This window comes from Bos indicus x Bos taurus, chromosome 12 (assembly GCF_003369695.1).
Source record: "Bos indicus x Bos taurus breed Angus x Brahman F1 hybrid chromosome 12, Bos_hybrid_MaternalHap_v2.0, whole genome shotgun sequence".
NCBI classification, from domain to species: domain Eukaryota; kingdom Metazoa; phylum Chordata; class Mammalia; order Artiodactyla; family Bovidae; genus Bos; species Bos indicus x Bos taurus.
Window position 1 is genome coordinate 75,590,926 of NC_040087.1, and position 14,627 is coordinate 75,605,552.

The window sequence follows — 14,627 nt, forward strand, 5'->3', positions numbered from 1 at the left end:
CTGGAGCCCCACGAAAATTGGTTTCCTTTTCACTTCTGAAGAAAGCTGAGGTTTTACAGTTCTTACACCCTCAATGATAGCAATATAAATAGCTATGATAATACACTACCATATTATTTAACATAAGTTTAATATGTTAATATGATACTATATTATTTAACATAAGTTTCATATGACGTAAGGACTAAATAAGGATCCAGATTCAAATCCTTGCATATTTGGGGGTCTTTGCAACTCAGAACATATTTTAGATGCCATGAGAAATAAATCTCTTAAATGCCCAATCTGTTCTTCCTAGTTGGCAAATTACTTGTGCACAGCTAAAGATCTTAATTTAGGCCTCTTTAGGACGTCAATAGCAACATTATCATAAAAATGAAACCCCTTCCCTCCCTCTCTTGCGCTCCTGGTCGGTGCCTTTGAGCCTCACCCACAATTCCCACTGCACTCTTCCCATTGAGGTGCATTTCCTCTATTTAATACCTTCATGAGACAAACATCCTGTCACTACTCCTACAGTGAACATGCAGGTCAAGCTTCATGTTTCCTGGGTCTCAGGAAAGCAGTGTAATAGTTGAGGTCCCAGTACGCTTCTGGTCCCCCAAAAGCCACCTTCACTCTCAGCACATTCCTAGGAACTTGACCTGCTCTCGTCGCAACTGTCCTTCTTCCTTCCAGGGTGCAAACAGCCAAGAGGCAAAAGACTGTTGAAGGAGAACACCAACCCAAGAGCTCCCTGGGTCCTGTCTGCGCTCCTTTTCTCTCTAGGCTGCACACTCTCCGAGGACAAGGTTTATCTCAATGTTTATCCTTCAGAGTCTATTGAGTACATTGATGACCAGAGACAACTGGGGATCTAGTGAACATTACAGCACAAGAGCTTAAAAAATGGTATTAACAACAGGGCATTTTTGTCTGCTAATGTCATTGTTAAGTAGCCAAATAGAAAAAAATGCCTCAAGATCTGCTAAGATCCCAACTAAAGGATAAACAAGAGAAGCTGAATCTCAGGAGGCTCCAGGGCAAGATACCCTGGCCTGATAATAGAGAAGATCACGAGGAAGCCTGGAGCAGAGGAGACTGGGCTCCGTCTGGCCTCTGCCCCTCCTCTCCCAAAGGTCACCTCTGATGGAAATGAGCTCCAGGGCAGCACCAGGCCAGGCTCCAGAGCAAAAAACCCGGTCAGAAAGGAGCTTAAATCCCCTGCAGGCTGGTCAGCGTCCCCCTACGTCGCACAGGTGACACTGGGTCAAGACCATGAAGAGGCGGGCATCACAGGGGGAGTCCAGGTCTCCTGACAGGGAGTATGGGGCTCACTGCGGCATGCTGGGAGGATGGGGGGTAGGTGGGTGGGGCTTGCTTTAAGACACCAAGACGCCAAGTGGTAAGCAAAGAAGTCAGGACTCTTCCTGGTCATTTCCAACAACTGAAGCTATGGGAGAGGACATCTGTGATTCTCTCAGATTCTGGAAGCTATTCTGGACCCCTCTCCCCAGTATCCACCAAAGGAGCCCATCCCCACCATCCCACCTAGACAGTCTCCAGCAGGTACGCCTGATACAGTAACTGGAGAAACACACTGTGTCAGGAATCTCAGCCCATCTCGGGTTTAAGTGGCTTCTAGTTTTAAGTCCCCTGCATGGATCACAGCCTTGCTGTGGTGAAGGGGCTTGCATGACTCAATGAAGCTGTGAGGAGACAGTGGAGCCTGGCATGCTGCAGACCATGGGGACACAAAGAGGCGGACAGGACTGAGGGACTGTAGAACAACAAATTTGATACATTAATTGGCTTCTGATAAATTAAAATTTGATGTATTAATTGGTTTTTCACAAAATCACCTACAAAGAAATCAGTAGAGTACACACATTCTTCCATAAAAAAAAATCATAAAATAGTTATTTCTGTTCTTTTGAAAACAAATAACCAACATTCTCTCAGAAGGTTTTCTTCCAAGAATAAAAAACATTTTAAATGGCTATGAACATATTAAAAGACTGGAGAGAAAAAAAAAAGTTAACTTCAGAGATTAAATACGCTGTAAATTCTAGCTAGTGTAATGGTTTATAAATGAATGTAATATACTATAAATATTATGGCACCTCTGCTATCACCATAGGAACTCTGCTTTCTACTTAAGAAAACAGCAATATGTTAGAATGACAGATTAAATAAATTCTCTAAATAGTATTACAATCGCAACTCTTTCTGTAATGATATAACTTGAACAAACTGCCATTTATAGCTGAATATTTATTTTAGCCAAGGGAAAGCAGCCTGAAAGGTAAAATGACCTAGATTAACAGAGTTTATTATTCTACATTAAAGAACTTTAGGTTAGTAGGTACAGGAAAGGTTTTTTCCCTCAAGCTACATAATTATTTTAACCAAAGTACACATAAAATTATGATCTTATATCCCTTAAAAAATATTATTTGACTACTAAATTAATTCTTCCTTCATCAATAAGTTTCTATTGAGATCTTTGTTAGATTAATCTTGTCATTCTGGCTTTTTTATTTCTTTCTCTCTGTCCTAATATTCCTTAAACCGAAATGAAGAATGTATTTCTTGGCTTATGGAAAAATGAATGTCAATCACCCATAAACTGGCTTAGGACTAATGAAATATATAAACGGGAAAGAGATCATGGTACAAATAGATGTTTCATATTCTGATATTATCTGATTACCACAGTCTGTAAAGATATTTGATGAAATGCAAGAGCAAACAAGGTAAATTCAATTATTTCCTGTGATCAGCAGAAAATACATGGGATCAAGAGCCATAAACTGGATCTCACTCCTGTCTGTAATACAGACTGTATGACCACAGACAAATCAGTTAACCACAGCACACCTTATCTTCCTCATCTGTAAAACTAGGAAGCTGGAACACACAACCTCTAAACTACCTTTTACCTCCAAAACAGTATGATTTCTACCAACCCAGAGAATTCATGGTACTTTCCAGAAAGGCATATAATGATTTGAGTTAACCATTTAAAAGTTTCTGAGAAACTCAAATTTTAAAATGATATCTTCTGACAGTCCCTGCCATCTTATCAAGAAAAAATGTCAGCTATCAGCCAGGTGACCTTAAGTGAGTCACTTGATTTCTCTAGTCTGCAGTCTCCTCATCAAAAAAGAAATTAAAAAAAAAAAACAAAAACAAAACTCACTATCCCTGTCTGTCTAACTAGATTTTCCAGAGGCCCAAGCAAGATGTTCTTTGGAAAGGATTTCATAAAACTGCCAAGCGCAAGATTTAATTATTTAACCTGGGTCTCCTTCCTCCTTGAACATTCAAAACAGAACTCTTAACTGGTTGACAATATTTCTGCTACCAAGATGCACGTGTATATCTTATTCCAGGCACACATTTTACATTAAGGTGCACACGTACATAAACGTTAAGAGGTACAATTTTCAAAGAGTACTAACTGGAGTGTCTTAAAGAAGCACCAAAATTTTCCTTCTATATTCGTTACTTTTTTCTTGATAATTATCTATTCACTTATGAAAGCTAGATAAACATTAGAATATACAAAGAACAAGTCATATTCCCTTTTCATGCATTTTCTTTCAAAATTTCTCTTACCCACAGGTTATTTCTTTCACAACTGTGACATGCCTATTAATGTTTCCACGTACTATTTCTTTTTCACCCAACATTATAATTTTCCTGTTATAAGTTCTCCTGAAGGAGCTCTATTAGAGTTATATGATATTCCTTTAGGATGCCCTCATAAATCACAAAAGCGTGTACTATTGGGTATATATTGTGCACCAGACCATATTCTAAGTGTTTTTTACGCATCTTCTCACTTAATCACCACAAACATCTACAAGAAAGTGTCATTATGATATCCATTCCTGGGGTCGAGAGATTGAGAAAGCAGGGCTTTCTCTGAAGAGCTGGGTCTAGGATCTCCTGAGCCCAGGTTCTTATCCAATATATCCTACCACCACTTGTCACAGAATTACTCCCCTATTAACAGAACTTGGGTATACCAGGGTATTTCCTGTGTCCCAGAAGTCAGAGACTAAACATCTGATATTTACCTTATTCCTGAAACAAGAGCATAGCTTAATTTTTTAGATTAATCATCATTTTTGCTTTTTGTTTCTATCTGTCCTCCTTCCTAATGGACTTCCCTGGGGGCTCAAAGAGTAAACAATCCTCCTGCCAATGCAGGAAACCTGGGTTCATTCCCTGGTTCAGTAAGATATCCTGGAGAAGTAAATGGCAACCCATTCCAGTATTTCCTGCCAGTTCAGCTGGTAAAGAATCTGCCTTCAATGAAGGAGACTCCAGTTCAATTCCTGGGCTGGGAAGATTCACTGGAGGAGAAGGGATAAGCTACCCACTCCAGCATTCTTGGGCTTCCCTGGTGGCTCAGCTGGTAAAGAATCCGCCTGCAATGTGGGAGACGTGGGTTCAATCCCTAGGTCGAGAAGATCCCCTGGAGAAGAGAATAGCTACCCATTCCAGTATTCTGGCCTAAAAAATCCCATGGGCTCGCAGAGTTGGACATGACTGAGCGACTTTTACTTCCTGGAGAAGGAAATGGCAACCCAATCCAGTATTCTTGCCTGGAAAATCCCATGGACAGAGGAGCCTGGTAGGCTACAGTCCATGCAGTCACAAAGAGTTGAACACAAGTGAAGTGACTTACGGAGAAGGCAATGGCACCCCACTCCAGTACTCTTGCCTGGAAAATCCCACGGACGGAGGAGACTGGTAGACTGCAGTCCATGGGGTCGCTGGGAGTCGGACACAACTGAGTGACTTCACTTTCAGTTTTCACTTTCATGCATTGGAGAAGGAAATGGCAACCCACTCCAGTGTTCTTGCCTGGAGAATCCCAGGGACGGGGGAGCCTGGTGGGCTGCCGTCCATGGGGTCGCACAGAGTTGGACACGACTGAAGTGACTTAGCATCAGCAGCAGCAGCAGAAGTGACTTAGCATATACCATAATACTTCTTCATCAACAAAATAGTGTTTATACTTTAAAAAGTGAACAACCTATATACACTGTTTATTTTTTTTTAACTCTTCATGGTAAAGAACTTTCCTTAATCTATATGTCAGAATGTGTATTTTCTCTATGAAAACAGTATGTGAATCTGTAAATACAAAAGAATTTGAGAATAAACTTCTCGTGGCCAATGGAGACCGTAGGCAGTTCACTGACATTTGCTTTCAGATTCAGTTTCAGATTAACATTCAACAAATGTTAATCTATAATAAATTAAGTGGGCATGTCTCTAACACACGCACTGACCCAACCAGCCTCCCTAAGCAAACATACCCAAGCACTATCTTAACTGGATTTATTCCTGCCAACTTCAAAGAAATGGGGGACAGGGAGATTCCAACACACCATTTGGCATTAGAGTCCTGATCAGACTATAAGTCTCCTTGCCTTCAACTTGCTGATAAGAGTTAAAGGAGTCCATTCAAGAAAAAGTGACAGAGATGTAAACAAAACCGAAAAAAACTTCCTCATCCAAGTACCCTTGATGATTTGCAGAACTGATGACTCTAGTGATAGAAAAACACTTCCAGATTTTTATTCTTTGTGTTTTTGTTTTGCTCTCAGATAAACGAGTTACCAAATACCTAACATAAGAATCAGATCACTGTGTCATTTTACACACTGGAGTTCAACAGAGTTGGTGAAAACAAACTGCCCTAAAAAAGGAAATTAACTTTACTTGTACTAAAATGTGTTCGGGTCAGTTCAGTCTCTCAGTCGTGTCCAACTCTTTGCGACCCCACGGACTGCAGCACGCCAGGCTTCCCTAGCCATCACCAAGTTACAGTTAAATTAAACTGTGTAGCCGCTCTCAAAACTTATGCAAAGGTCATACAGGTGTACTGCCAACCACTTTTTCCTAAACTAAAGCAGACAAAGGGCCAGCCCCAAAATGATGCATTCTTACTTACATGAATGTTATCAAATCTATCAGGCGGCAATGAGAAACTAATGATACAACACATCCTGTACATTAGGAAAATTAACCTGGCGGAGGGAGACAAGCTGGAATGAAATAAATAGAAATTGCAGGGGAGACAGACAAATTAGGGGCAGTGGGGAATCAAAAAAAGATTTTAAAACAAAACATGTCAGATGTAGAGACTTTAGGAATCTTTCATCATCAAAATATACAGTTATTGCTGTTTAGTCACTCAGTCATGTCCAACTCTTCGACCCCATGGACTGCGGCACTCCAGGCTTCCCCGGCCTTCACTATTTCCCGGAGTTTGCGCACTCGTGTCTATTGAGCTGGTGATGCCAAAAGTACTTATATATATATATGCATAACTGAATTACTTTGCTGTGCACCTGAAGCTAATACAACATTGTAAATAAACTACATTTCAATAAAAATTTTAAAAAATATATGTCTATTGCTGCCGCTGCTGCTAAGTCACTTCAGTCGTGTCCGACTCTGTGCGACCCCATGGACTGCAGCCCACCAGGCTCCTCCGTCCATGGGATTTTCCAGCCAAGAGTACTGGAGTGGGGTGCCATTACCTTCTCCTATATGTCTATTGAGCCCCTGCTAATTGCCAGGTACTGGGGAAACCACAGTGAACCAATAGGCCAGGGAGGGAAACAGAGGTCACACAAACATATGTATCCATCAATATATAACTTGTGTTAAGGGGTACAAAGGAAAGAACAGTCTGGGTGGATAGGCAAGGCCTCTGAGAGGCAAGGACCTGCAGGCACAGTTCCAAAGACCCAGGCGGGTGGCCTGGCCATGAGGAAGGAGGCAGGGTGGTGATTTCTATACGAGGCAGGGGCAAGAGCTCTTGCCAAGGCCGTGGGGTACGAGAGAGCCTGGCAACCAGAAGATGGAAAAGCCGGGCTGGTGAGCAATGCACAGGTGGTGCCTAGTAAGGAGAGTACCTTACAGTCCAGGGAAGAGGCTCCTAATCCCAGGGCAGCGGGAGGCAGTGTGGGCACCGGTGTGGTGTGCAGCGCACTCAGTTGTGTTCGACTCTTTTGTGACCCCATGGACTGTAGCCCACCAGGCTCCTCTGTCCATGGAATTTTCCAGGTAAGAACAGTGGAGTGGGTTGCCATTTCCTATTCCAACTGGTGCGTTAAGGATTCAGAACTGAAGTCCTAGGGATGGAGTAAAAGTGGAAGCAGAGACCAGAGAGGAAGGGTGTTAACCGGCAGGGGCCAGAGGAGAGGCAGGAGCCGGAGGACGGGGTGGCAGGCGGCAGCAGCCCGGAGCGAGGCTCACCACAGACCTCCGCTCTCCAAAGGCCCACAGGCGGGACCAGGCTTCCCTGCCCTCTGCAGTTGGGAGTGTGGCCAAGAGATTTGCTTTAGCCGACAGAACATAAGCCAAAGGGATGGGTGGAAACCCAAGAACCTATGAGGGAGACCCCACATGCTTTCCTGGCACAAGAAAACCCACCTCTTTCAAGGCAGGGGCCATCTCATGGCTTAAGGGGTGAGGACTGAGACTCTGCCCCACACTAAGGGCAGAACCAGGCTGCGGGGCCACAGCCTGAAGTCACCCCGTGGTTAGTATTAAAGCGGTAACAGAACCCAGGTCCCCGAACTTGACCACAGGCCTCACTGCCTCCCGACATGATCAGGGAAGAATTTTCTCAAGTCATTATTCTTCTAAAACTAAACTTCATGGCATCATAAACAACCCAACCCCACAATTCATTTAGATTACTGTTAAGACCTTTAGAGAGTTTGCAGTGGGTCGGTGGTTTACATTTTTTGCCCTGAACCCTCAGCACTGTGACTTTAGACGCTGTCATTTAGGTATATTTCAGTCCAGTCCTCAGGGGGAGTTCCTACAGTTGTTTAAGAACTGAGCCAAAGAATGGAGCATGTTAAAGTTCTTGATACATATAGCCCAGCTCAAGTAGTCATAGCATTCATCGCGTTAAAAAACCTAGGAGACACAATTCTCATAAAATGCCATATGAATGGAACTGTGAGATGAGGCGACCCTGCAAACAAAAGTGCCTGGCTCGCCCATCCTTGCAAAACCTTCTCTATCTTTGCAAATTTATCGGGCAAAGATAGCATCCTGTTTTAATTAGTGTTTCTGTAATCATTGGCAGGGCTGAACTTTTTTTTTTTTCCTGTTCTTTATTGGCTAACTGTATTCCTTTCTTTGAGGAACTACCTATGAAAGTCCTTTCCTATTTTTCTTCCGGCATATTTTTCTTTTTTTAATTGACTCCTAAGAGCTCTCATTATATTTTTTTAAAACTTAACACTATGACTGAGATATAGATATACAGAAGAGGACAAATATTGTTTCTAAGCTTATTACTGGCTTTTAAATTTACAGTGCTTGTGACACAGAGAACGTAGGTTTGAGTGCTTGCCTGAGGAGGCAGGAGGCAGGGTGGTGAGTAGGGACACATGGTCTGAAGCCACAGTCCCCAGGTTCCAGACACAGATTCCCCCACTTACAGCCTCTGACCTTGAAATGACTCGACCTCCCATGTGTAAAGCCCTGACACATATCCTAGGACACAGTAAGTGCTTAGTAAGTGCTGTCTCCAGATTCATTTAGTCAAGATGAGCAATCTTTCATTACAATATGAGCTTACCTTTGTTAAGCACTTACTATTAAGTATCTTTACACACATTAAATCTTTTAATCTTTATTTTAAGAACTCCCTGAGATAATAATACCCAACAATCCCAATTCTCAGATGAGTAAACTGAGACAGTGAAGAAACCTGATCAAAGTCCTCTGCTCATCAACGGCAAGGCCCTGAGTTCACCTCCCAGGCCCAGGCCAAACTGGTTTTGTCCTTTACTTTCAATCTTCAAAGAAACCCCTCTCTACCCTTACATGATTATTCATCCGTGTTTTATGCTGTTTCTTTGACTTGTTTTACGTGTATCTCTTACATGTAGTTATCACTTATTTCAGTATGTGATATATAAGGTGGGGTCAATACTTTTCTGTGATATAATTTACTCAGTGGTGTACCCACCATGTTTGACTTACTGCTCACTCATGTGTACCCTAAAAGTTGACACACACAGAGGCCCGTTTTTGTTCTATGCCAAAGACTTCACTTTGTGTCCTTAGGACTGTGTGACACAAAACTGTCACATAATTTACCCCCAAGATTACGCAGAGGGAACAATCTCTAAGAAGAGTATGTTCAGGGACTGGTTTGAACCTCTTTCCTAAAATAGGTTTCAAAAAGACAAGAAGAAAAAACGTCTATTTTATGATCTGTTCTCAGCCAGTCATTGAAAACTGTCCTCCAAGTTAGCAACTGTATTTCTCAAAACTTCTCTCCCTTCCTCCTAAACCTTACCCTTCCCTGCCCAAGCTGCTCTGCTCCCTCTTGGCCTAGCCAGGCCTTCGAAGTATGTGCTTGGTCTCTGCCTCTCATTCCTTTCTGGGAGAAAAGTCTCCCTTGTCTCGGCATCTCCCAGGTCCCGTTCAGTTCCTCACAAACCCTTTCCTGAGTGTATCAATTCTCTGTTACGTCATCTTTCTCTGCTCCTTCTTAGTATGTGTTCCTTCACATGTGTTTGATGTATTTCAGCCTACTGCTATCCTTGTGTTGAAGACTGACCTATCCACCTGCTGAGAGTTTAGATCATAAACCCTTCAAGGCAAGAGCCTGCTCTAAACAACAGCAGATCCTCAGCACCCAGCAAAAAGTCCTAGAACAGAACAGGCCCTCGACAAACGTGGATAAAGGTTTCACAGTTCCACTCCTCCCTTTTCAAACTCAAGGCATTACGAATGCTCTCCTGTCTCCCAATATTCAAATAGACCAGAAACCAAAGAAACACACACCTGTTGTTGATTATCGAGTTGGAGATGGGCCTTCGCCCTGCTTCCTGTATGCTGGGACATTTCTGTTGTTGGGACTCCACCAGAGGGTGGAGAAAGACGGTGAGGTGAAGCCCAGGCCAGTCCAGTTACCGATTTACTATCCTATCTGATTTAAAATTACAGCCAAAATGAGGTTTTACGTTATCTGGGGATTTCAAAGAACACCACCTCTCGGGTCTCAGGTTACCTAGGATCATACAGAACTGGGAGGGTGAGAAGGGCCCCAGGGCGGCACTCCGGAGATTATCATGCCTGTCCGTCCCCCTCCAGTTACAAAAAGGGAACTGTGGTGCCGGCCTAACTTGGTTTTACTTCATCTCACACTGCAGGGTTCTCGGATGCCTGTGGAATGGTGTCACCAGCAGGGACTTAATGGCGAAGGAGGGCCTCAAGCTGGGCACGCTGAGATAAGATCGGCAAGGAGGCCAGGTGACTTGGGCAGCAATACCCAAGCACGTGGAGCTGCCAAACCCACGTGAAGGGCCCCGTCCCAATATTCACACAGATCTTTCAGAGAAAGGATATTTTTAGGCCCTGGGTGGTATACTTCCTTAGATCTAGGCCATTACGATGCTATCTTTAATACATCTGAAAGGTCCAATCACTACTCAACACTGCTCAGGGAATTATTTCTAGTTTTTTTCCTGAGCTTGCCTATGATCTGAACATGCTGCCCTCCTGACTGTGCTCAATCACGGAAAGCTGATTCTGGAACTGTGACGATTTTTCTTTCACTACCCAAAATCATAAATGACATCTTCCACAGTTAGGAACATTACAAGTAGCAGTAGTTCTACTGCTCTTATAAAAGAGTCGGACACAATTTAGTGACTGAACAATGACAACAACTCCTATAAAAGCATCTTTGAATCGAAGCCTGTTGGTCGGGAAAGGGACTCTAGAGCAATCTAGAACAGCTTCTCATTTACAAGAACAGGAGCCCTGAGGTGCAGAGAAATTAAGGGACCAACCCAGGGTGACTTAAGTACTGGTAGGATATTGACCAGGCACCGTTTAAGAGCTTTACCCATACTGCTCACTAAATCCTCTCAATAACCATGGAAAGTAAGTACAAATACTATCTCTGCTGTGCTACAGGTAAGAAAACTCACCAAGGCTGAATTATGTGCCTAAGACTGCACAGGGCAGAGCTGGAACTACAGCCCAGGTGCTCTGACTTCAGAGCCCACGCTCTGCACTACCAAACTTCTCAGGTTAAACCCAGGACTCCCGACTCCCGGGAGGGTTCACTCCGTCATTACTAATTCTAAAGCTCATGAAAGAACAAACCACATTTGAAACGGCCAGCAAAACTTTTTAGGATCCTGATGAGAACAAACTACCACCATTCAAAGATGTTTCTGAAGCAAACTGGGAAGTCTGAAGAGTATTTCAACAGATTATTGCTAACTTTGACATAATGGCATTACAGTTATGTGGGAAAATATACCTATTTTTAATAATATGACTTAGCAACTAAACAACAACTGGATGAATGATGGGCACCATAGAACTCGCAATCACACAAAAATGGAGGGGGAAAGCGGGATAGTTAAAGCAAGTTTAGCAAAATCTTGATAATTATTGAATCTGGTTGATGGATTATGAAGGTTCATTATGATATTCTCTCCACTTTTTTGCATTTTTTCCAAGGTTTACAAATTAATATCATCTTTAAAGGCCCACAAACCTGAGCCTATAAAAAGTGAGCCTATCAAACAAACAAACAAAAATCTATGAGTACACCTTATTTGTTAATGGCAGCCTTTATCACCCACTGAATTACTTAATTCTGTTGTTTCTGATGTCACAGCCATTCAGCAGTACTAGAAGCATGAGAAGAGCTAGTTAAGTCTGTACTCTGTGTTCTCCTTTCAGTCAATCTACAGAACTGCTACAGTAGTCAGCTAGGTAAGAAACGTTTATTGTGTGCTTACTATGCTATTAGCACTGACTCAGGCTGCCGACGGAGCAGAGTGTTACCTCCGTCCAGGCTGATCAGCGGACCCTGGGATTCCAAACCCTGGGCTGGTTGCTGCTCTGCCTCCTGCAAGGGTCTGGGTACCTTCTTAGACCTTCCTAGAACTAAGCCGAGACAGGTGCACCTGCTGTGGCTTCCTGACAGACACGGAAGCAGCAAGAAGCAGCAGGTGGTGGCAGAGTACCCGGCAGGAGGTGAGGGGGGTGAGGGTGATGGGTAATTTTTAGTATCTGTAAGTTATTCCAAATTCTCTCCATCTGCAAAGCAGAACCACTGCAACGTATTTCCCTTTTAGCTCGGGAGCCGTTCAAAGGCCCAAGGAGGCCCACTTGACTTTCCCATATTTTGAGTTTGTTTCATCAGACAAGCGGTTGCAGGTGGACATCGCTAAGAGTTGAGACATCAGCCAAACGTCTGACTGTTCATGCTTCAGGGTGTCCAGGGAAAAAGAGATGTACTGTTAACGTGTCGTGAGATGGAACACAGCAGCAGCATGTCACACACGGGAATGGATACTACTGGGTCACTATCAGCAGGCCAGCCTCCTACGGGAAAGGCTGCTGAATTCAAGGACTGCTGCACAGCAGTGGTGAGCAGTGTTGTACTTGACCTAATGGCTTGTTAAATTAGAACCTCCTTTTCAGTCCAGGTCTGCCTGCAGTATGGAACTCATGATTTTATTTATTCTTCTTTTGATTCAAATTTCTAATAGTGGGATATTATTAGTGCCCCCAGTTAAAAGAACTAAGTTTCCTTTCACAACAGAACAGGATGCCACAGATGTTTGTGGGGTTTATCCTTAACATACACATGTTGGCAAAAGTCAGGAAGATGCAGGATATACTACTTAGGCCAAAGCAATGAAAGGCAGGAAGAGATCCCAGGTTTTGGTCATTATCAATTCCCACTTTACTCCTTATCATCAAATGATCAACTTCAGTAAAAACAGAAAAACAAAAATTCCTTATTACTGAACAGATTGGAGTTTAAGGAATCTAGAGAGAGCTGTCAGAGCCATGGAGAGAAAAATAAAACTGAGCCAACTAGCTATGGAAATCAGTGAAGCTTCATCTCCATTCTCCACAAACATCACACATGTCATTCTGTGTCTGGCCAGGAAGGGCATCTATCTGCCACCAAAAGGATGAGCCAGGCCCTGTGTTAAGGGACCCAGCAATCCACCAAGACAATACCCCACACACAGCCCCACGAAGCCCTAAGAATCACTTCCAAGGCCCAACAAGCACAAGTCACTCACCCACAAACAAGCCCCTTCCAAGAAAACAAACGCCAGAGCCCGGTGCAAGGAGCTGCTGAAAGTGTCCAGCTACCCACGAGGGCACGCTGCTGCTCAGACATCGCTCCTCTCGCACCGTCCAAGCGATCAGGGCGTACTGCGTTTCCAAATACAGCAGGACCAAGCCCGAGTAGTCGAAAAGTTGATTTAAAACTTCATCTTCCTCACACTCAGAGGCCTATGTTCAAAAGACTTTCTGCTAGGACCAGATTAATCCCCGGGGCAGCTTGCTACGAATCCCCCAAATCGTAGTCATTTGCACTCTTGCGGAAGTCACCAGCGATTCCTAGCAAGCCTCTTAACCTTTCGTAAGAGGCGCTCAAATCTCAGGATGCCGGCTAGGGGGAGGGAGTGGAAGAGAGATTACAAAACCCCTGCCCTTCTGGGGCTCAGCCCACCCAAAGGGGGTCCGCGGGGCCGTATCCCACCCTGGGTGTCGGACTGGAAGAGGAAGCTCCCACATCCATTCCCCTGCGCCCCTCCAGGCCACAGGTGTCAAGCACCACCCCCCGAAATAAGGGAGGAGGAGAAGGGTGGGGTGGGAGGGATGGAGGAAAGGAGAGAATAAATTCTCAGTTGGTAAACTTGGGGTTGGGGGGTGGGGGTTGGAATGAAGGAGATGGCGATTTCCCTCCCAGGAAATTTCCCAGGAGGGAGGTGGACAGCAGCGGGGAGAGGACCCACGGGCGCAGGGTGGAGTTGGTGCCCTCTCCCGTATCTTCCCTTCTCCCCGGTCCGACACCCGCCTCCTCCACCACCTCTTAATCCTGCAGACCCAGGAGGGTCGGTGGCTCTGCCCCCGCCGGGTCGACTTAGAGGAACGCGAAGGGGGTGGCCGCCCGCCCTCCCGTCTCCCTCCGCGGTCCCGCACTCACCAGGAGCACCGAGCCGCGCACCACCTCCGACACGCTCTGCCGCAGCTCGGCCGCCGTGCCGGGCTTACTCAGCCCCCGGGTGAACTTCCGAGTCTCCGCCGAGGCGGGGAGCAGCGGCGGCTGCGACATCCTTGCCGCCGCCACCGCCGCCGCCGCCGCGCCTGCTCCCGCAGTCCGGCCGGGCCGCGCCGCCGCCAGGTGCGCCCTGGGCGCTCGGCCCGGCCCGCCGGCGACTCTCCCGGCGCCGCCGCCCGCCCGCTGCCCCCACCGCCCCGCGGCTAGCCGCGCGTCCGGGAGGCGCAGCCCGGGCCGCGCCCTCCGCTGGATGTCACGCCCCTAGCCACCCCCCCCGTCCCTAGGCGTCCGGGTCGCTAATGCTCCGAGCGGCGCCCGGGTTCGCTAGGAAAGACCGTGCGTGTGGCGGCGGCGGCGGCTCCCCCATGCCACCAGCCTCGCTCGGCGGCAGATCGCCGGGCCGCCTCCTCGGGGCGGGGTGTCCGGCGCGGCGCGGGCGGGCGGGGCGGGGCGGGCGGGGAGGGGCCGACGCGGCGGGACGGCGGGCCCCCGCCGGTCCCGCGGCTGGTGCGGCGGGGCCCGGGCTGCTCGCCGT

At 45.8% G+C, this 14,627-nt stretch overlaps 1 protein-coding gene across 3 annotated transcripts in view; it reads right to left on the reverse strand.

The window, feature by feature from the left end:
* Window positions 1–14,161, reverse strand: part of DOCK9 (dedicator of cytokinesis 9) — a 287,020-nt gene extending 272,859 nt beyond the window's left edge. For 2 of the 3 annotated variants that reach the window (XM_027557873.1, XM_027557871.1), the window contains exon 1: window positions 14,018–14,146. In XM_027557873.1, coding sequence (XP_027413674.1) covers window positions 14,018–14,146 — 129 coding nt within the window. Of the gene's footprint in view, window positions 1–14,017 lie in introns of all 3 variants that reach the window. The other variant, XM_027557861.1, reaches the window with a different exon arrangement.
* Between the last annotated feature and the right edge of the window lie 466 nt (window positions 14,162–14,627).